This window comes from Cavia porcellus, unplaced genomic scaffold (assembly GCF_034190915.1).
Source record: "Cavia porcellus strain 051 isolate PalLab524CR breed Dunkin Hartley unplaced genomic scaffold, mCavPor4.1 scaffold_17, whole genome shotgun sequence".
NCBI lineage: Eukaryota > Metazoa > Chordata > Mammalia > Rodentia > Caviidae > Cavia > Cavia porcellus.
Window position 1 is genome coordinate 57,576,925 of NW_026947500.1, and position 19,858 is coordinate 57,596,782.

Genomic DNA, 19,858 nt, shown 5'->3' on the forward strand with positions numbered 1-19,858 from the left:
AAAATCTGACTCAAAGGTCAGGGGACCAAACAGGACAGATGTAATATGAAGACAGAAAATGCCAAACCTTTCGTCCCTATTCTAGTCACTTACCAGACATTCACAGGCCCAAATGGAAAGTCAGTATTTTCAGGAAAAGTGATCTAGTCTCTAACAAGTAGCCTGGGCAACCCACATTTTGATGATTAAAAATTAAAAAACCACCAAGAAAGAAAAAAATCCACCAATTTGGTTTCTTTTTGTTCATTTTCTGAAAGCTTTGCTTTGAATCTTCCAGTAATTTATACACTGTCCAATATGTGACAATTGACAAACAATCTGCATCATTTTAAGATTGTAGCTTATGGCAATATATGCCAAATAAACCTTCCAGATGTGATTTGAAAACATATGCACTGGTAGATGTGAAAACATTTTAGAAATTTATCCTGGAACCCAGCCAACAGGTCTTTATTCATGCAATAAAAAACTATATGGCTTTGTAAGCAAACTTGTTGCACCTATTTCAAAAAATAACTGAAATGTCACATTTGATAATTAGTTCACCAGTGACCCATGGATGTTACATTTGCTAAAAAAAAAAAAAAATACCAACTGGCCAGCACAGGAACTATTCACAAGAACAAAGCAGGAGATTCTTGGGGAAATGTTTTAAGTTCATAGTAAAGAAATATATAATCTTTGGACTTCGAAAGACATAACATTGGCCCCCTAGGTGATAAAAAAATAATATTAATACTATGAATATTACACCATGATGATAAGATTAATAGTGCAACCAGGTCTAGTGGTACATGTCTATAATCCCAGCACTGGGGAGGCCGAGGCAGGAAGATTCTGTAAATTAACGTCATCCTGTGCTACAGAGTGAATTCAAGGCTGCCCTGGACTACATAGTGAGACCCTGTCTCAAAGACCACAAAAATATGTATAGTGAGTCTCAACATAAATGAAGCCAGAAGTGGTCACATTTGACAACAAAACAAAAGATGGAGCAGATACTGTTGGTGAGTTACGCAGCACCTGTAAGTCCTCAAAACAAAGATTTGGCCAGTGCTTACATTTTACTCAATCCTAAACATGTCAGGCATAAAACCATTTCATAGTTTACAAAGAAAATAACAAGCACAAAATATCATGGAGAAATTTTCTTACAGGATTGGGAATAGAACTGATAAGTGATCAATTACTACAGAGGAATAACAGTATGTACCTGCCCAAAGAACTCTGCAAAAGAATTCTGGAGCAAACCAGTGAACAGACAGGGGAAACATCAGAAGCACTTTCTAGAAAATGGGAAGACCAGCAAGATGTTAAGTGTGTCCTACCAAAGAAGACAGGAAACAAAACCCATGTGCTATCAGTGTAAGTGATACTTTTGTATGGAACATGCTGTTCGCATGTGTGAAGACTGCCTTAGGTGTGATAATTGAAGTCAAAATTATTATGTGGTAGGATCTTATTTGTATTTTCATTGTAGTTACATAGGAGTTCATTTCTGTTGTAGATTTTATAAACAGTTGATGTTGAAAATATTGATATTTATTCTAAACCCTCATTGCATACTAAAAATTTAATATTTTTTGATATTATATTTTCCTGTTAAATATACATTGTATAATATAATAAAACTCATAAAATTAAAATAAATAATTCAATAGAAATACTCCTAAAAAATAAATGTGCGTGTTATACATCTACTTCTTTTTTTTAAAATTTAACATGAACATCAGGGAGATAAATTCACCATCCTTAAAGGATTTTTTTTTTACTTTTTTCAATCAGATTTGTTACCATAGAATCTGTTTGACCTGAAGTTTTTTTAAAAAACTGTTCAGATGACAGGCTTTTTCTCAGTTCCACTTTTTGTCTTTCAAAACATTCCATGATATCCATCTGTGGCAACAAGTTTTTGCATATGTTTTATTGAATTCTAAATTTTAAAAATTGACGTACTTTCCCTACAAAAAGCCTAGTGTGTTAGTACATATGTTGGCAAAAATTTTGTTGAATGTTTTCCTTCTGCCGTAATTTTTCTTTTCTTTCTTCCTTCCTTTCCTTCTTGTTTATTTTTTGGTTTTGTTTTCTTTGAGAGGATGTTGAAGCCGAGCTGGAATTTAAATGTTAAAGCATAGATAAATAAGCAAACCTCGTCCTGGCTTGGCAGTGCACGCTTGAAATCCCAGCACAGGAATCCTTGCCAGCAGACCTGCCTGGGCTGCAAAGTGAATTAAAGGTCAGCCTGAACCGCTTAGAAAGCCCCCCTCTCCAAAAGAAACAACCAAACTTTTTTTTTCTAGTGTACGGGAGGCCGAGTAATTATGACAATATTGAAATAAAAAATCTATTTGATATCTAGTTCCTTCACCCATATTTCCTGCACCACAACTGGCAAACACAGGACCCGGATGGGACACGCGGGCTGTCATCTGAGGGGCGGGACCTGGGGGCGAGGCTGTAGTGGGCGTGGCATGCCAAGGATGCAGAGGGGCGGCACCGGGGGCGTGGTCGCAGGGCTTCCAGAAACGCATAGTGCGCAGGCGTGGGCAGGCCATTTAGAGACGGTTGCGGCGGCGGTTAGTGAACCAGTTGTAGGGCTAAGTCCGTTCCAGCCGGGTGGGTGCATCCTGCGGCGGGGCGGGGGCTGGGGCCGGGACCAAGACTGGATCAGGGACGGGCGTGGGGGAAGCCGAGGCCGGTGGGCGGGACGCGGAGGTTCCGGGTGCCCGAGGCAGTGTCGGGCCGGGCCGAGCCGTTGCCTTGAGCCCCGGGGGACCAGGCCGTGTAGAGCCTCCCAGCGGCCTGTCCTCCCCTGTCGCCAGCCTCGCGTCCCTGCCTACCTGCAGCCTGGCGTCATGGAGCCGGTGCTCGTGGTCCACGGCGGCGGCGCCAGTTGCATTTCATGCGAGCGCCGGCAGCGCGTGCGCCAGGGCGTGATCCGGGCGGCCTCGCTGGGCCACGGCGTCCTGAGGGCCGGGGGCAGCGCCGTGGACGCGGTAGAGGCGGCAGTGGCGGCGCTGGAGGACGACGCCGAGTTCAACGCAGGTGGGTCGCGAGGCAGAGGGGGGAGTTGCGGGAGGAGGACCTGTCACAGTCTCATTGGACACGTTTATAGTACAGGATGATCCTACATCACACATCATCACACATGGTTCCAGTGTTTTCCTCCCTTCTACCCTTCTCCCATCTCTAGATTCCTTCCCTTTTGCAGAAGATCTATCTTCTTTTACTGTGCTCTTTATTTGCATGTTGGGGGTCTCATATAAGAAAATCAATGTGATATTTAAGCTTGTGTGTCTGATTTACATCATTTAGTAGTCTGGTTTCAGTGCCTCCATTCTCCTGCAAATGATTCAATTTTATTCTCCTTGGTACCAGAATAGCACTGCGTTGTGGGTAAATGCAACCTTTTTTTATCCATTTATCTGTTGATGGACAGCTTCCATGATTTTTTTTCTTAATTTTATTTGAGGAAAGACTAAAAACAGAATACAGGTAGAAATAATACATACTTTCAAAGAAAAAATAAACAGTAGGAAATCACTAGTTGATGACTACGTATTGTCTTCCCACAAATAGTTTTTCAAGATACAAAAGTGAAACATACAATGTCGGGATTCAAACAACCAGACTGCAAATGATTCGGTTCAACTATCCATCAAAAACCCAGCAATATGGTTATCGATCCTATACACTTAAACATACATGCAGTTATCCATATCTTCATTTATTTTGAGATTAAACAAACCAAAGCAGGCTAAAGTCACTCTGAACAAAGAATAATAGTATTGCTGGATTTCACATCATGACACCACAGGATCAGCACTGGGTAACTTAGTGTCTCCCCCTCCCCAAAGTATTTGCTCATTTCATCATGCGTTGTAAGATCAGTTCTCGTAAACTATTTATAGGTTCTATGCATATGTGAGTCTTAACATGTATTTCCATCCTTTCTATATTAGAGGGAGAAACAAAACAAAGCAAGACAAAACAAAACATATTCCTATAAACACATGAAATGAAAAAGACAAAACCACTGTACAAGGAGTTCTACCATGGTTACTGTATTGTCTCTTGTTATCTTCAATAGAATTGGCTGTATCATCAGACATCATATAATTGAATATAGCAGTACATAACAATATTAATAAAAACAAAACTTTGTAGATAGTGTAAAACTTCAAACACAGGTAATAATCAAACCAGAATGGGTATTGTAGTGAATCTTGTCATCTTCAGTGTAATTGCCTATACTCTCAGACTTGATACTATCAATCAGAACAGTTTTGAATAAAATCTGTCGATACCAAACAGCATTCAAACAAACCAAATTTAACTAAGATCAGTCATGATAAAACAGTATAAGTTATACAGGGCTCCAGATCAAGGCAATAGAAGATGAAAGATGATCACTGTACTATATTCTGTTGTTTTTGGAATAGCAGACAGCTTCCATGATTTAGCCATTATGAATTGTGCTTCTGTAAACATTGGTATGAGTGGATCTTTATAGCATGATGTCTAACTCTTTCAAGAAGATACCTTGAAGGGAAATAGCTGGGTTGAGTGGGATTTTTGAGAACTCTCCATATTGATCCCCACCAATAGTATGGAAGGGTTCCTTACTACCTGCAGCCTGACCAGCACTTGTTAGTCTTTGATTTAGTTTCATCCAGGCTAGAAGCTTTTCAGTATGGGGCTTCTGTTTTCAGTCAGTCCTCTCAGCCTACCCAGAGCTACACTAAATCACACACCTGCCATCCCATTCCCCCCAGGCTCTGCTCTGGGTCTGACCTGCAAGCATGAAACAAAATGAATGTCCTTACCTATTTTCCAAGTAGACCCCAGATGCACAGAGCTTAAGACCCAGAGCCAGGGCTGTGCCCTGTCCATGTGGAAGAAGTGAGGCACCAGGCTTAAGGGGAGGAGAGTTCATTTCAGAGGCACGGGCAGTGGGAGCTGGGGTGTGTTCAGGAAGGCCTAGCGTTTCAGGGAGATGAATCATGAAAAAAGGACCAGCTGGGGCATGAGACCTGAGGCCAGGTCAGCACCAACTGAGTGCTTGTTGTTTCATAAGTCATAGGGTGCTGTCTTAGCCTGCTTTGTATTGCAGTTATAACATAATCACTGAATCCTGTTCTGTAAAGAGAAGTAGGGCCGCCAGGAGTGTAGCTGTGTGCTTGTGTTTGCCCAATCACCACCACAGACAGAGAAACAAAGAAAAGGGATGTTGGGAGGAAAGCATGGAGGGGACAAAAGAAAGTGAAGTAAAGCAAAAGGGTTTGTGAACCACAGCACTGGGGCTGTTCAGAGCAGGACCAGTGTACTAGGTTCGGCCCAGGGCTGCTGCAGGTGGCCCTGCAGCCAGAGGGAGAAGCTAGACACAGGTCAGTAATCAGCTCACTCCCAGGAGTGGATCTGCCCCCATAGCGCCAGTGCAGTGGAAGCCTCTCAGGCCCTGGGGACCAGGCTGCCAGCCCCAGCCTCATCCAAACCTGTGAGTGCCCAACCAGATCTGAGATTCAAGGATCCCTATGGCAGTGGAGTAGCAGACAGGCTCAGGGGGCTGTGTTAGAGGAACAGGCAGAGCCTCCTCTGAGTGCTGCGGGCCCACCTTCCACCTTTGTCTCGGTGCAGGCCATGGCTCTGTGCTGACTGAAAATGGAGATGTGGAGATGGATGCCAGCATCATGGATGGCAGAGACCTCGGTGCAGGAGCCGTGTCCGCCGTGCGCTGCATTGCAAATCCCATCAAGCTGGCACGGCTGGTTATGGACAAGGTGTGTGTGCCCACAGCAGGGGTCTTGGGTGGGGGTCCTGCAGTGCTTTGGTGAGGGCAAGGCCTGACCCGGAAAGCACTGAGATGGCAGCTATGGCAGACATGTGTTAGGCACAGCGCCACTCCCCTCAGGGTCTCAGACAACCACAGTTGGACTCATAATCATGTGACACATGGAGTCTTTGTCATCACCTTGTGTTTCCTCAGCCTCTGTCTAGCACATGTCACAGCACATGCACACTGAGAAGATACATGCTGTTTAACAGCACATGTTAAATAAGAATGGTTACATTTTCTAGTTTTGCTTTTTGTTTGTTTATTTTGCAATACTTGGATTGAATCCAGAGCCTTTGCACTGGGCTATATCCACTACCCTTTTTCTATTTTGAAACGGGATCTTGCAGAGTTGCTCAGGCACTCAGACTGGCTGGTACATGCATGTAATCCCAGCACTAGGAAAGCAGAGACAAGGGGATTGCTGTGACTGCCTAGCAAGACCCTAAACAAAAAAGACACCAAAATTGCCCAGGCTCAGCTGGAACTTGCAGTTCTCCTGCCTCAAGGATTAAAATTTCTAAATGAAAGTTCTTGTGTAAGTGTAAGTCATATCCCTAGCGCAGTTCCATCAGTGGGGACTTTGGTGAAACAAAAGAACTCAGAGTCAGGTTCTTCAGCATTCAGAAAAGGAGGCCAGGCTGGTGCCCATCCACTGTAGTAGCATGCATGCCTCCCGTGCATGAACCCCTAGCCTGATCTGCAGCATCAGCAAAAAAAGTAACAGACCCAGTGGAGTTGCATCTGTGACCCTTTGTACCCTCAGACAAGCAGTTATTGCCACACAATTGGAACAGAGAACATGAGAAACTTTTCAAACCAGGCACAGTGACTGGCACATTCCTGTAATCCCAGCTGCTTTTGAGACTGAGGCAGGAGGATCAGTTTCACTACCACTGGGAAATTTAGACCCTGTTCCAAAAAACATGAAAACAAAGATTAAAATTTCACAAAAATCTCCCCATTTACTCTGCTCTCTTGTCAGACGCCACACTGCTTTCTGACTGGCCAAGGTGCAGCAAAATTTGCAGCAGACATGGGGATCTCGGAGATTCCTGGGGAGCAGCTGGTGACAGAGAGGAACAGAAAGCGTCTGGAGAAGGAAAGGCAGGAGAAAGACGCCTCAAGTCCTGACTGCCCCAAGTGAGCAGCCCACGATTCCAAGAAGTCTTCAGGGGAGCACACTCAGCAAATCCTTTCTGTCTACATTTCTTAAGCCAATGACTGGAACAACTGCTCTTAGCCCTCAGTTGGACCTTGTTTATGGCTGCTTTGTGTGGGAACTCCAGCCAGGCCCGTAGCGCTCTCCCCTGACTTGGGGTAGCCAGAGACGGCTGCTGGTATGAAGACATCGTGTATCTTCCACTTCCTCAAGTGTCTGTGTCTTACTGAGATATAGGGGATCTCCTGCACTCAGCTGTATTCATCCTCGCCTCGGCTGTGGCATAATAGTCCTATCCCTGCTTTCTAGCTTGTTGTCTCAAAGGTACAAGGGGCCCAGAGTGAGCAGGAAGAATTATTGTGCTTCTTGGTTCAAGCCTTCCCTTCTTTGGAACATTTTCATTTCTCTGCTGCCATAGATGTTAAGTATTTTTATTGACCATTTGCATTTTGTCTCCTAATAGGGGTCTACTAATTCAGTCGCCCATATTTTGATCGGATCTTTTTTGTGGAATTTATTTCTTATGAATTCTTCATATATTCTAGATGTTAGTCCTCTATCAAAAGAACAGCTAACAAAAAAAATTTTTCCCATTCTCTAGGCTATCTCTTCATGCTGGTGATGATTTCCTTTGCTGTGAAGAAGCTCTTTGATTTGGTACAATCCAACATAATGATTCTTGTGCAAGTGAGATTCTGTTCAGAAAGTCCTTGCCTATGCTTATAAGATTTTCACCTCTTTTTATCTTCCAGCAGATTGTTTAACATTTATATGTTTGATCTATTTTAATTTAGTTTAGTGCATAGCAAGACCTATGGGTCTGGTCCAGTCTTCTGTATGTAGATAGCCAGCTTTCCAGCACCCCTCATTGAAGAGGTGTTCTTACTATTATGTTTTTGTCCCATTTGCTAGAGGATACTGTAGTGTGCCTGAAGTTGTTTCTGCATCCTCTGTTCTGTTTCATTGGTCTACAATGTGTTTTTGTGCCAGAGCCATGCTATTTTTATCACTGTAACTTTGCCATATAACTCGAAATCAAGGATTATGATGCTACCTCCTGTGCTTGTGTTACCCAGAATTGCTTTTGTTATTGTAACAAAAGCAGAATTGCTTTTATTATTCTTTTTGTTTTTGTTCTATATGAATTTCAGGATTGTTTTCTCTAGTACCGTGAGAAATGCTGTTGGTATTCTGATCAAGGTTGCATTAAATCTATCAGTCAGTTGTGGAAGTATGCCCATTTTGACAATATTGGGACATTCCATTGGTTTGGTTTAGTTTGGTTTGGTTTGGTTTGGTTTGGTTTGGTTTGGTTTGGTTTGGTTTTTGAGACAGGGTCTCATTATATAGCCCGGGCTGGCTTTGAATGCACAGCAATCTTCCTGCCTCACCCTCCCAAGAGCTGGGATTACAGGCCTGTGCCACCACACCTGGCCCATCTTCCCAGTTTTTGGTATCCACTTTAATCTCCTTTTCAGAATATCAGAGATTTGTTTGTTTGTTTGTTTGTTTGGTACTGGGTATCGAACTCAGGACCTTGTGCTTGCCAGGCAGGTGCTTTGCCACTGAGCTAAATTTCCAGCCTCTAGAGTTTTTATTGTAGAGATTTTTCACTTGCTTGGCTGAGTTAATTCCTAAGTACTTGTGTTTTCTTATAACTGTTGTGAATGGTGTCGTTTTCCTAATTTTTTTCTTGGTGGGTTCATTATCATTGTGTGGGAAGGCTACTGATTATTTGCACATTGATTTTGCATCCTGCTTAATGTGGTTAATTCTAGGAATCTTTTGGTGGACTTTTTTTTTGGTTATTCTGTATAAAAGATCATGTCATCTGCAAAATAGTGACAGTTTGATTTCTTCTTTTACTAACCCTCCACCTATCCCTTTACATTTTCTTGCCTGAATGCCTTGGTTGTTTCAAGCACAGTATTGGACTTTGAGGCAGAAGTAGGTATCCAAGTCTTATTCTGATTTTACAGGGAAAGGTTTTAGTTTTTCTTTTTATTTTAATTTAAAGAGAATAAAACAAAACAAAGCAAGTCAGAACAGAACAATCAATGCAAGCAACACAGAACTTCACAACAGGACATCAACAGTGGCTACCATATTGTCTCTTGCTTTCTTTGAAATGTTTGGCCATCCCTTCACACACAGTAATGTCAAACATAACAAAATAGAATTTTTAGTTTTTCTATGCTTATTATGATGTTGGCAGTAGTAGGCTGGACATAAATAACTTTGACCAGATTGAGATAAGGTACTGTTACACCTATTTTCTTTTTTTTTTTTTTTTTTTTTTTTTTTTTTTTTTTTTTTTGTCTTTTTGAGATGAAGTCTCGCTATGCAGTTCAGGCTAGCCTTGAACTCACTTTGTAGCCCAGGGTGGTCTCGAACTCGCAACGATCCTCCCACCTCAGCCTCCTGAGTGCTGGGATTACAAAAGTGAGCCACCATGCCCAGCTCTGTGCCTATTTTCTTTAGGGTTTTATCCTGAAAGGATGTTGGTTATTTTTTTGTTTTGTTTTGTTTTGTTGTTTGTTTTTATCCTGGGAATCCAGATGTTGGATTTTGTTGAAGGCTTTTTCTGCATCTATTATGATGACCATGTGATTTTTGTTTCTGTTTATGTGATGTATTATGTTGACTGACTTGAATATGTTGAACCATACTTGTCCTTAGCTATGAAGCCTACTTTGTCATGATTTCTTCTTGTTTGCCAGTATCTTTAGGATTTTTGCATCCATGTTCATTAAAGAAACTGGCCTGTAGTTTTCTTTTTCAGCTGGGTCCTTTTCTGGTTTTGGAATCAAGTGGATATGCCACTTTCCAGAAATGAGTTTGGAAGTATTACTTGCCTTACAATTTCATTAAGGAATTTGAGGAGTATAGTGTTATATCCTCCCTGAAGCACTATTCAGTGGTGAATCTTTCAGGTCTTGGGCTTTTCTTATTTGGTAGGTTTTTAATTATTGCCTCAATTTCATTGTCTGTTACTGAATTAATCAAAGTTTTACATGTCATCTTTGTTCACTTTTGGTAAATCATGTGTCTAGGAATGTGTCCATTCCCAGATTGTGCAGTTTATTTTGTATTACTAATGGTCTCAACTTCAGAGGTGCCCATTGTATTTTTGCTTTTTTCACTCCTAACTGTATTGCAGTGAATCTTTTTTTGGGTGGTTTTTTTTTCCCTGCTGTTTGTTTCTGTTTGTTTGTTTGTTTGTTTGTTTGTTTGTTTGTTTGACACAGAGTCTTGCTACATAGTCTAGACTGGCTTTGAACTCACTATGTATACCCAGCTCACCTTGACCTCTCAGTGATCCTCGTATCTTAGCCACAGGGGTGCTGGCATTACAATCATGTGCCACCACATCTACCCTAAGTGTGTCTATTTTGTTTATACTTTCAAAAATCCAGCTCTTACAGTCATTGGTTGTTTTTGTGACTTTTTTTTGTAACCTCAAATTCACTAATTTTTGCTCTTGATTATCATCATTTCCTTCCTTGTACTAGATCAGGTTTTATGTTCTTCATTTTTTTTAGGTTCTTGAGTTATATCTTTAGGTTATTTGAATTTCCTCTGCAATGAACTTTTCTCTTAGGACTGTTATCACTGTCTCATAGGTTCTGGTATATTTTTTGGCTAGGAATTACTTTCTTCCTTGATTTCTTTTGTGATCCATTGAGTGTTCAGGAGGATGTGATTTAATAACTAGGTGTTTGTAACATTGCTATAGCTTGGACAGGGTTCTAGTTTTCTCTTTATTTGCCATGGATTTCTGATTTCAGAGTGCTATAATTAATAGTGTATAACGGATAGTTTTGATTCCTTTGTATATACAGTAAATACCTGACTGACACAAAGGTTCCATTCCAAGACAATTAAGCATAAGTTGGATTCTTTCAAGAATGGTTTTTATTTAAGAATGGTTATTTTTAAAACCCAACTTGGAATGTGCTGATTGTAAGCTCAAATAATCATATGAGCTCCCATTCTGTTGAAGAGAAAGAAAAGAGACCAGCCTGTCTTGGGTGAACAGGATGCACAGACAGTACACTTGTGAGAGCCTTGGCACATTGGCCCTGGCTATCCTATGACCTTGCTGCTGCCGCTGTCCTGAGCCAACTCCAGACACGGCAGACCCTGGGACTAGCTGGGCCAAGCATGTCTCTTGCCCCACCAGGACAGCACTCCCTCCCATGGAGGCCTCTGCCAGAGACTGCTGCACCCCCCTGCCGCTCACCTGCTATGTGGCTCCCAATCTCTCCTGCTTTCTTTCTTCCTTGTGGTTGCCACCTGAAGTTTTATGGCCCACCCCGGATGCAGCTGTGTGGGAGAAGGGGCTGGGTCCCTGCTATTTCCTACTATCATCTAGCACCCGGGACAGTTCCCTTGGGAATGGGGTAGGAGGATAGGTGACTCCACCATTGACTTCAAACTTCATAATGTCAAAGGAAAACCTAACCTACTCCTTCCCTACAGCCCACACAGCAGGCTTCTGTGGGGTCAATGGATGGGCAGTGGGACACCCTGGGCAGGGCCTGAGCACCACAGGCTGGGGCTGCCCTGAACCCACCACCTCACCTGGGTGCCCAAGGGATTCTCACGCTGGCCAGAGTTTGACATGAGCTCCTGTGTGTCTCTGTGCAGCTCCAAGGCCCCGCAGCTCAGGTGGTGCTGTGGCCGTGGTACACTGTCAGGTGGGGAGCTGGAGGAGGCAGGGACTACACTGCAGTGACATGGCTAGTGTGGTGGGAAAAGCCTAAGCCTGTGAGTCCACAGTGCCCAAGAGTCCACAGTGTCTTGGTGCCGTTAACACACAGCATGGACACTGGAGTGACTGTAAGCTCCAAGGGGACTGGTAGGAGTATTTCTTGTCCTCAGCCTGTCGCTTTTTCTGTTTTTTTGCAGAAACTTGGGAACCGTGGGTGCTGTGGCCTTAGACTGCAAAGGAAACGTGGCTTATGCAACCTCTACAGGAGGCATTGTTAACAAGATGACTGGCCGAGTTGGGGACTCACCCTGCATAGGTAGGATGTGGGCATGGCTCTTCCTACTCACCAGGGCCCATTTCTCTCCATTTCTTCCTTTGCTTTTCTCCATGGCAGCTTCTGGGGTTCCTGGAGTAGAGTTGGGCTGGAGGGGTATTCCGGGCAGTGCCTGCTTGTAGAGGCTACTGGCATGTTTCTTAGGCTACTAATTGGAGACCCCCATGAGACAGAGAGCAGAGACCCTAGAGCAGACCTGCATCCCCATCAGCCCAGGTGGGATCTGCAGACTAGCCAAGGCCAAGGCTGGGACTCCCTCCCAGGAGGCCTGCGCTCACCTCACCTAGTAGACAGCTGGATATTTGTGGTATGAGCCATGAGTGACACAGAGGTGACACACAGCTCTGCAGAAGGGGAGCAGAGGGAAATGTCCCAGAGGTGACCCCTGAAGCACACGGCCATGAGTTTCTGTGCAGACTTGGAGAGTTCCTATGGGAATTCCCACTAAGCCCTGAGAGGACTGAAGTTGCAGGACCAAACCTGCACCCTCTGCCCACAGAAACAGCCCCTCCTTCTGGTGGAAACTAATGCCCAGCTTGAGCTTTCCAAGAGCCCAAACCCCTCATCCAGATGTGGACCCATCTCCTGCTCCCTCTACGCAGCAGGAACCCTGGCCTGGGCATGCAGCACGGTGCTGCTACCCAGCTGGGGCAGTACTGGAAGCAGACTGCAAGCTCCTCAAGTCCCAGTAGAGAATTCCTGAGGGGAAAGGCATGATGTGAATTCCCAAAGCCCTGATCCTGCTTCTGCACCAGAAAGTCTGGCCCACAGGATCCTGCATGGACTCTGAGGGGAACACCCTGGCCCATGGTGCCTCCCTCAGGTGGAACCTCTGCCTGGGGCAGGGCAGTTCATGGGGCACTTGGTCCTTGTGGGCCCAAAGGAGCCAGAAGGGAAAAAAAACTTGGCTACACCCAGTACCAGGGCATCCCTGAGCACCAGGTCGGCTACCTCCTCCAGGTCAGCCACTTTGTCCTGCAGCAGAAGTTTGAGTGAGACAGGGGACAGAGGCCCTTTCACCGTAGGGGTGCACATTCCCCCATCCTGTACCCTGCAGACCCAGCCCCGAGTCTCCTGCCACAGGCAGTGCCACCTGTACCCTGAGCCCCAGCCTAGCCTCAGTGAGCCAGGGAATGTACCATGCTGAGCCAGGATGGGGGAGGCAAACCCTGTCCAACCCTAACCCTGACCCCCAAGATTGCCTTCAGATGGGGACCTGAGACCTGGTCATGATGGACAGTAGCTTTCCCCATCTTTCTTGGTGTGCTGGCATTGCTGGTGATCCAGACAGGGCAGGCAGGTGTCCTGGGCTGTAGGTGCAGGCAGGGTGGCATGACCTACCCTGAGACACAGGAGGTTTTGGCCCAGGTGCTGCTTGCTAACTGAAAGGTTCCTTGCTCCCATCTCCATCCGACTGGTCCAACATTTTCCTCCTGCTGCCTCTTCCTTTGATATCCGGCGGTCACAGTGCTGTACCTGATGCTGGCCCACACCTCAGCACTCGGATTCACTTTAGGTCTCCTGAGTCTTGCTACTGAGTTAGAACCCAGCCTCTTTGTGAGCAGGGTCTGGAGGCTATGCTGACAACAGCATCGGAGCAGTGTCAACTACAGGGCATGGAGAAAGCATCCTGAAGGTGAACCTGGCCCGGCTTGCACTCTTCCACCTAGAGCAAGGTGCGTAGGGCCAAGCCCAGGCCTCTGAGAAGCTAGGATGGATAGACAGGCATGCAGAACCTCCCTCTCTGCTAGGGCCAAGGCCAGGCCTCTGAGAAGCTAAGATGGGTAGACAAGGAGGCATGCGGAACCTCCCTCTCTGCTAAAGACATTAGTATTCATATTGCCTAACTCTACCCTCCTTACGAAGGTGCTTGCATAAGAAATCTGCCTGAGTCTGTTGGCTCTCTCTGAGTAGCAGTGCAGGTCCACTAGGGCTGGGGCAGGGTAGCTGCTGTATGGGAGGATAAGGGAAGAATATGTGGCGGGAGATTCTTTTATCACCCATCTATGTGGAAGTACTTGGCCACACTGCTTGCACTACCTACTTTGGCTTGCAAAGTGTGTCAGATACCTCTGTGGCATGTGTCATTTCCAATCCTTCCTTCTTCCCAGGAAAGACAGTGGATGAGGCTGCGGACCTGGCACTGGGCTACATGAAGTCAAGGCTCAAAGGTTTAGGGGGCCTCATCCTGGTCAGCCGAACAGGGGAATGGGTAGCAAAGTGGACCTCAACCTCCATGCCCTGGGCAGCTGTGAAGGGTGGCAAGGTGCATGCTGGCATCGACCTCAATGACACCACTGTCACAGACCTGTGCTGAGATGGAAATAGCCCCTGCGGGGCTGGCGTAGCTTAATCAATTAGATGTCAAAAGGAAAATTCACCCAGTCTGTCCCTTGTTTTGTTCCTGATCCATGAGTATCTTCACATTTCCTTTTGGGTTCCATAGTAGTGAGAGGAACACCAACTTCACAGTGGGACTGAGAGGGTGACAGCCCAACCAGCTCCTCCCCGAAGGACCTGAGCTAGGCCATGTGGCACATGGGCAGGAATCCTGGGGGTAGAGGCAGTGGGAATAGAGAGCCCCTGAGTGACACCCAGAGGAACTCAGTATTACACAGCTGCTGTTGAGGCACAAGGACCCTAGCAAGAAGTGTGAATCCCAACAAGAGGAATGCATTTTCTAAGGATGCTGGGGTCACATGTGACCAATGAGCAGCTTGAGCTCCTGATGCTGTGGGATCCTCCCATCACATCTCCCTGCTTGGAGCAAGGGCTCAGGTGGGGCTGATGTCCTATAGTCAGGAGTTTCCTGGCACCCATGTGCAGGACAGCAGGGCTGTGAACACCCCACCCTCCCCAGAAGCAGGGGCTGAGGGATGCAGAGTACATACCAGTCATCCTGGGGCACAGCAGGATACCTGCCTGCTTGCCAGGATGTAAGTGGTGGGCATAATGAGCTCGCTTTTCTCTCTCTCTCTGCCCCAAGTTCTGTGTCTGCTGTGAATGCATCTGGCCATCTAGGTCTCTAACTTTGTTGGAGAGGAGCAGTGACGTTGTAACTAGAAGTCCCTGTGGGAAGGGACCTGAGGTCTCCTCAACCAGGCAATGGTCATGGCTTTCCAGGAGAGGCTGGGGTGTGCAGTTTTGAAGCTTCTCTGTTTCAGCTTCCTTTACTTCATGTTACAGCCTTGATGTGCACCCATTTACCTACAGATGATTTGTGTTTATCTTCCTCTGTGGTTGAGGAGTGCTCACTGTGCACAAATGCCACATTAGCTTTGTGCACTCAGCTGCCGATGGACACGTGGGTCACAGCCAGGGCTGAGCCGCTGTGGACTGTGCTGCTGCAGGCATGGCTATGCAAGCATCACTGTCTTTAAGTCCTCTGAGAAGACCTCCTGGGGGAGTGGCTGGGTCAGGTAGAATTTCTACTGAAAGGTGAACAGCCATCAACTACAATAAAATAGAACAACTATTACTACATGCACTAGTAAACAGTCTGCTGCTTTATTTGTACCCAGTGTTTTGAACTCGTGGACAGTTATTTTTAGGTCACCAGATGATCAGTCACCTGTCAACCCATGCACACTTGCTGTCTTGCAGTCTAGGCTGGGCAGAGGCTGTGGCCATACCACTCTAACCTACCTTGTTGCCCAGCAGTTTCTTGGGTATGCTGAGCTACAGCTGCTGATGAGGATGGGTAGTGCAGCAGGGTTGTGTCTGGTTGTCCTTTTCAGGTGAAATGCTGTAATCCTCTGGTGGGAAGGAAGCCAGTATGTCATCCTCTCCCCATCCTGGCCAAGAATGGAGACACGGGCTTGAGCCCGGCCTCTAGCACTTTTCCACCTTCACCTCCATCCAGAGGACCAAGATGTGGCAACATGTGCTGGGCACCAGTTGGCGCTGATTGGAGCTAGGCCTTGGTAGCTGCAGGGGACAGGAGGGGAGCACGGGGAGGTTTGTTGGGCCCCATGGCACAAGCTGAAGGCCTGCACGGTATATCCCATGTAGCTGTGCAGCCTTGATAAGCCATGGAGAACCTGATAGGGCCCTGCCCAGTGAGGGCCCCACCCAGTGATCGCAAGCAACTGAGGAGCCTTGCCATGCCCTTTGGTTGCTGGTAGTGTCCTGCCCAGCAACCCCAAGCAGCCAGGGAGCATTGGTATGCTGTGTGGCATGAGCTGAAGACCTGCACAGTGTACTCCATCTGACCGTGCAGCTTTGGAGGCCACTCAGAACTTGGTAGGGCCCTGCCCAGCAAGCCCAATCAGCTGAACAGCCTGAGCACACTCTGTGGGGCATGGTAAAGGTGCACCCAGCATACTCCACTCATTCTGGGATCCTCCAGGTGTCTAACAATTCCACTCAGCTAGGAAGCCCCTCCAGTATGGACAGTGATCCTCAATCCAGGAAACAGCTGAGACTTTGCATTTAGCTGCTCTAAGGGAATACAGGAAAATGACAAAAGCAAAATGCAGTCTCAAACCTCTAGCCCATCCACAAGCCTAGGAGACATGGACATAGAAGAAAGTGTAAGCCATACACATGAAATATCTGAAATGATAACAACTGAAGTAACAAAACAACTCCATGCAACTATAAAGGAAATCGGGTCAGAAATAATCTCCCAGGTAAAACAAGAAATGATAAGCATAATGAAAGAAATGCTGAACATACCTAAAGACATAGTTTAAAAAATTGAAGAGCACTCAAGATGATAGAAACCTTGAGTGAACAATATAAGAAAGAATTAGAATGCATGAAACATTCAAAGAGATAATCAGGAAATGGACAGCTGGCAAAATTGCCTCAATGAATGTCAAGATAGACTTTCAGACCTTGAAGACAAGATTGAAGGAAAGATTGTTTAAAAAATAATCAGGAAACAGCAGTTAAACAGTTGCAAGATGATGCAAAGAAAATACTAATAAGTGTAAACAGAAGTGATGACAAATGATATAAAAAGACTAAAGAAATAATAGCAGATTTGCCAAACACAGGTAAAGAAAGTGGCACACAGATAAGTATATAGGACTACAATTAGCCATAACCAAAATAAGTCTACACCTAGGTATACAATCACACCCCAGAAATTCAACATAAGAACACTATTAAAAGCTGTTAGAGAAATCACCTATAAAGGAAAACCCATTAGAATCAAAGCAGACTTCAACAGAAACAAGAGCATAGAGTGAAGAATTTCAAATCCTAAAGGAAAACTTCCAACCGAGATTGCTGTACCTTGAAAAGCTATCCTTCAAAATCAGTGGAGAAATAGACACTTTCCTAGAAACATAAATTACAAAAGCTGCATCAAAAAGGTGTAAAACTGCTAAATAACCCAATTTCACGTAATGAAGTTGAAAATTAGAACCTTACCAACAAAGCCTAAGTCCTTAAGAATTAACTGCTGAATATTATGAGAAATTTAGGGCAGACAATGCCAACACTCCTCAACCTCTTCAAGGAAACTGAAAGGGAAGCAAGTCTGCATAACTTATTCCTAGAAACAAGTGTTACTATAATACCAAAGGCAGAGAAAGACTCAACCAAAAGGGCCAATCTCCAGAACGAACATAGATACAAACATTCTCAATAAAATACAGGCAAATAGAATGAAGCATATCAGCCAGGTATGGTCGCACACTCCTGTAACCCCAGCACTCAGGAGGCTGAGGTAGGATCATTGCAAGTTCAAGACCAGCCTGGGCTACAAAGTGAGGCCAAGGCTATGTGCAATGAGACTCTGTCTCAAAAAGAAATGCAGCATATCATCTGGAACATCATATACCATAACCAAGCAGCATTCATCCCAGGAATGCAGGGGTGGTCCAACATATGCAAGTCAATAAGTGTAATATACCATATCAACATAGCCAAAGACAAAACTCACATGATCATCTCACTCTTTGGAGAAAAAGTTTTGGGTAAAGTCAAAACACTCATGATAACTCTACAGAATATCAGAATAGGTGGCCTTTACTTCAATCTGATAAAACCCATGTATGGTAAACCAATAGCCAAAATTTTACTAAATACAAAAAGTTTTCACTCTGAAATCAGGAATAAGAAGGATGTCCATGATCACAGCTCATATTCAATATTAGTTCTCAGAATACTAGCTAGAGCAATTAGACAAGAGAAACAAAAGGAAGAAGTTAAATTATTATTTGCAGATAGTATGATGCTCTATATAAAAGACCCCCGAAACTCCATTGAAAGACTTCCTAGATGTAATAACCAAATTGAGTAATATGGCTGGATACAAAGTCAACACTCAAAAATCAATAGCATTCCTGTACACAGACAACAAACACTGATACTACCCCCTTCACATTAGCACCCAAGAAAATGAAATGCTTAGGAATCAATCTAACAAAGTAAAAGATCTATACACTGAAAATTGCACTACTCTGAAAAAAATAAAGGAGGATTTCAGAAAGTGGGAAGACATTCCTTGTTCATGGATAGGAAGAAGAAACACTGTTAAAAATCTTTTCTCAAAGTTGTTATAAAAATTTAATGCAACTCCAGTCAAAATACCATTAGCATACCTCACAGATACAGAGAAATCATTCCTAAAACTCATCTGGAACCAGAACAGACCTAGATTAGCAAAGATAATCTGAGCCACACAGGCAAGGCAAGAGGTATCACAAGCCCCAACTTGAAATATATTCTACAAAACTACTGTGATAAAAATCAGCATGGTACTGGATTAAAAACACACCTAAAGATTGGTGGAATACATTAGAAAATACAACTACAAACACTCAGCTACCTTATCTTTGACAAAGGGGCCAAACAAGTTCACTGGAAGAAGGATATCCTCTTTAATGCATGATGCTGGAAATGCTGGCTTCCATATGCTGAAAACTAAAACTAGACCCATGTCTATCACTATGCACTAAAGTCAAAATAGATCAAAGTCCTAAGTATTAAAACAGAAAAACTAAATTGGTAGACAAAATAGGTAGAAATGTAGATGACATAGAGGTAAGCAAAGAGTTCATGAACAAAAGTCAAACTCCATGGGAAATACAACCCAGAATCAACAACTGGGATCTCATTAAAACATTTTTGCACTTCAAAAGAAATCAACAGAGTGAAAAGAAAAACCACAAATTAGGAAAATATCTTGGCCAACTGTCCCTCAGACAAAGGACTTCTGTCTAGAACATATAAAGCCTTTAAAATATCAGGCCCTCAAAATTCAAAGACCCAATCCAAAAATGAGCATCTAAGATAAATATACACTTCTCAGATGAAATATATATATATATGAAAAAATGTTCAGCATCAATGATCATTAGAGAAATGCAGATTAAAATGCTGTTATTTCATCTCACTCCAGGAAGAATGACCAAGCTTAAGAAATCAACCAATAACAATGCTGGAGAGGCCATGGAGAAAAAGGAATCTTCCTTCACTTCTAATGGGAGTGCAGACTGGTTGAACCACCATGGAAATCAGCGTGGAGGTTCCTGAAAAAGCTAGGGTTAGAGGTCCCATTCAACCCAGTTATCCCACTTCTGGGCATTTTCCCAGAAGAATTGAAAACATATCACAGTCATATATGTGCACCCATGTTTGTAGCAGCACAATTTTTTTTAATATCCAAGTGTTGGAAACAAATGCTGATACCCTGGAATAAAAAAGAGATTGAACTTTTATACAATGGAATACCACTCAATTATAAAGAAAGGTAACATCAAAGCTATAAAATTATAGATAAATGGGTGCACTTTGAGACCATGCTCCTAAGTGAAGTAAATCAGGCCCACATGTGTAAATACCATATTGTCTCCCTACTGT

The 19,858-nt window shown here is 44.2% G+C and overlaps 1 protein-coding gene across 3 annotated transcripts; it reads left to right on the forward strand.

Annotated features, from left to right (window-relative positions):
• Positions 1-2,560: 2,560 nt before the first annotated feature.
• Asrgl1 (asparaginase and isoaspartyl peptidase 1) lies at positions 2,561-15,526 on the forward strand. 3 transcript variants are annotated; one of them, XM_023564319.2, is made up of 7 exons: positions 2,561-2,576; positions 2,847-3,045; positions 5,638-5,780; positions 6,819-6,976; positions 11,907-12,025; positions 13,609-13,719; positions 14,155-15,526. In XM_023564319.2, exons 2-7 carry the CDS (start codon positions 2,856-2,858, stop codon positions 14,358-14,360), a joined length of 927 nt encoding a protein of 308 aa, XP_023420087.1. In that variant the 5' UTR covers positions 2,561-2,576; positions 2,847-2,855; the 3' UTR covers positions 14,361-15,526. The 3 variants fall into 3 exon arrangements, with proteins under 3 accessions (XP_023420087.1, XP_063084319.1, XP_003467908.1); XM_003467860.5 differs by lacking the exon at positions 2,561-2,576 and having other exon boundaries at positions 2,643-3,045; XM_063228249.1 differs by lacking the exons at positions 2,561-2,576; positions 13,609-13,719 and having other exon boundaries at positions 2,640-3,045.
• Positions 15,527-19,858: the final 4,332 nt, after the last annotated feature.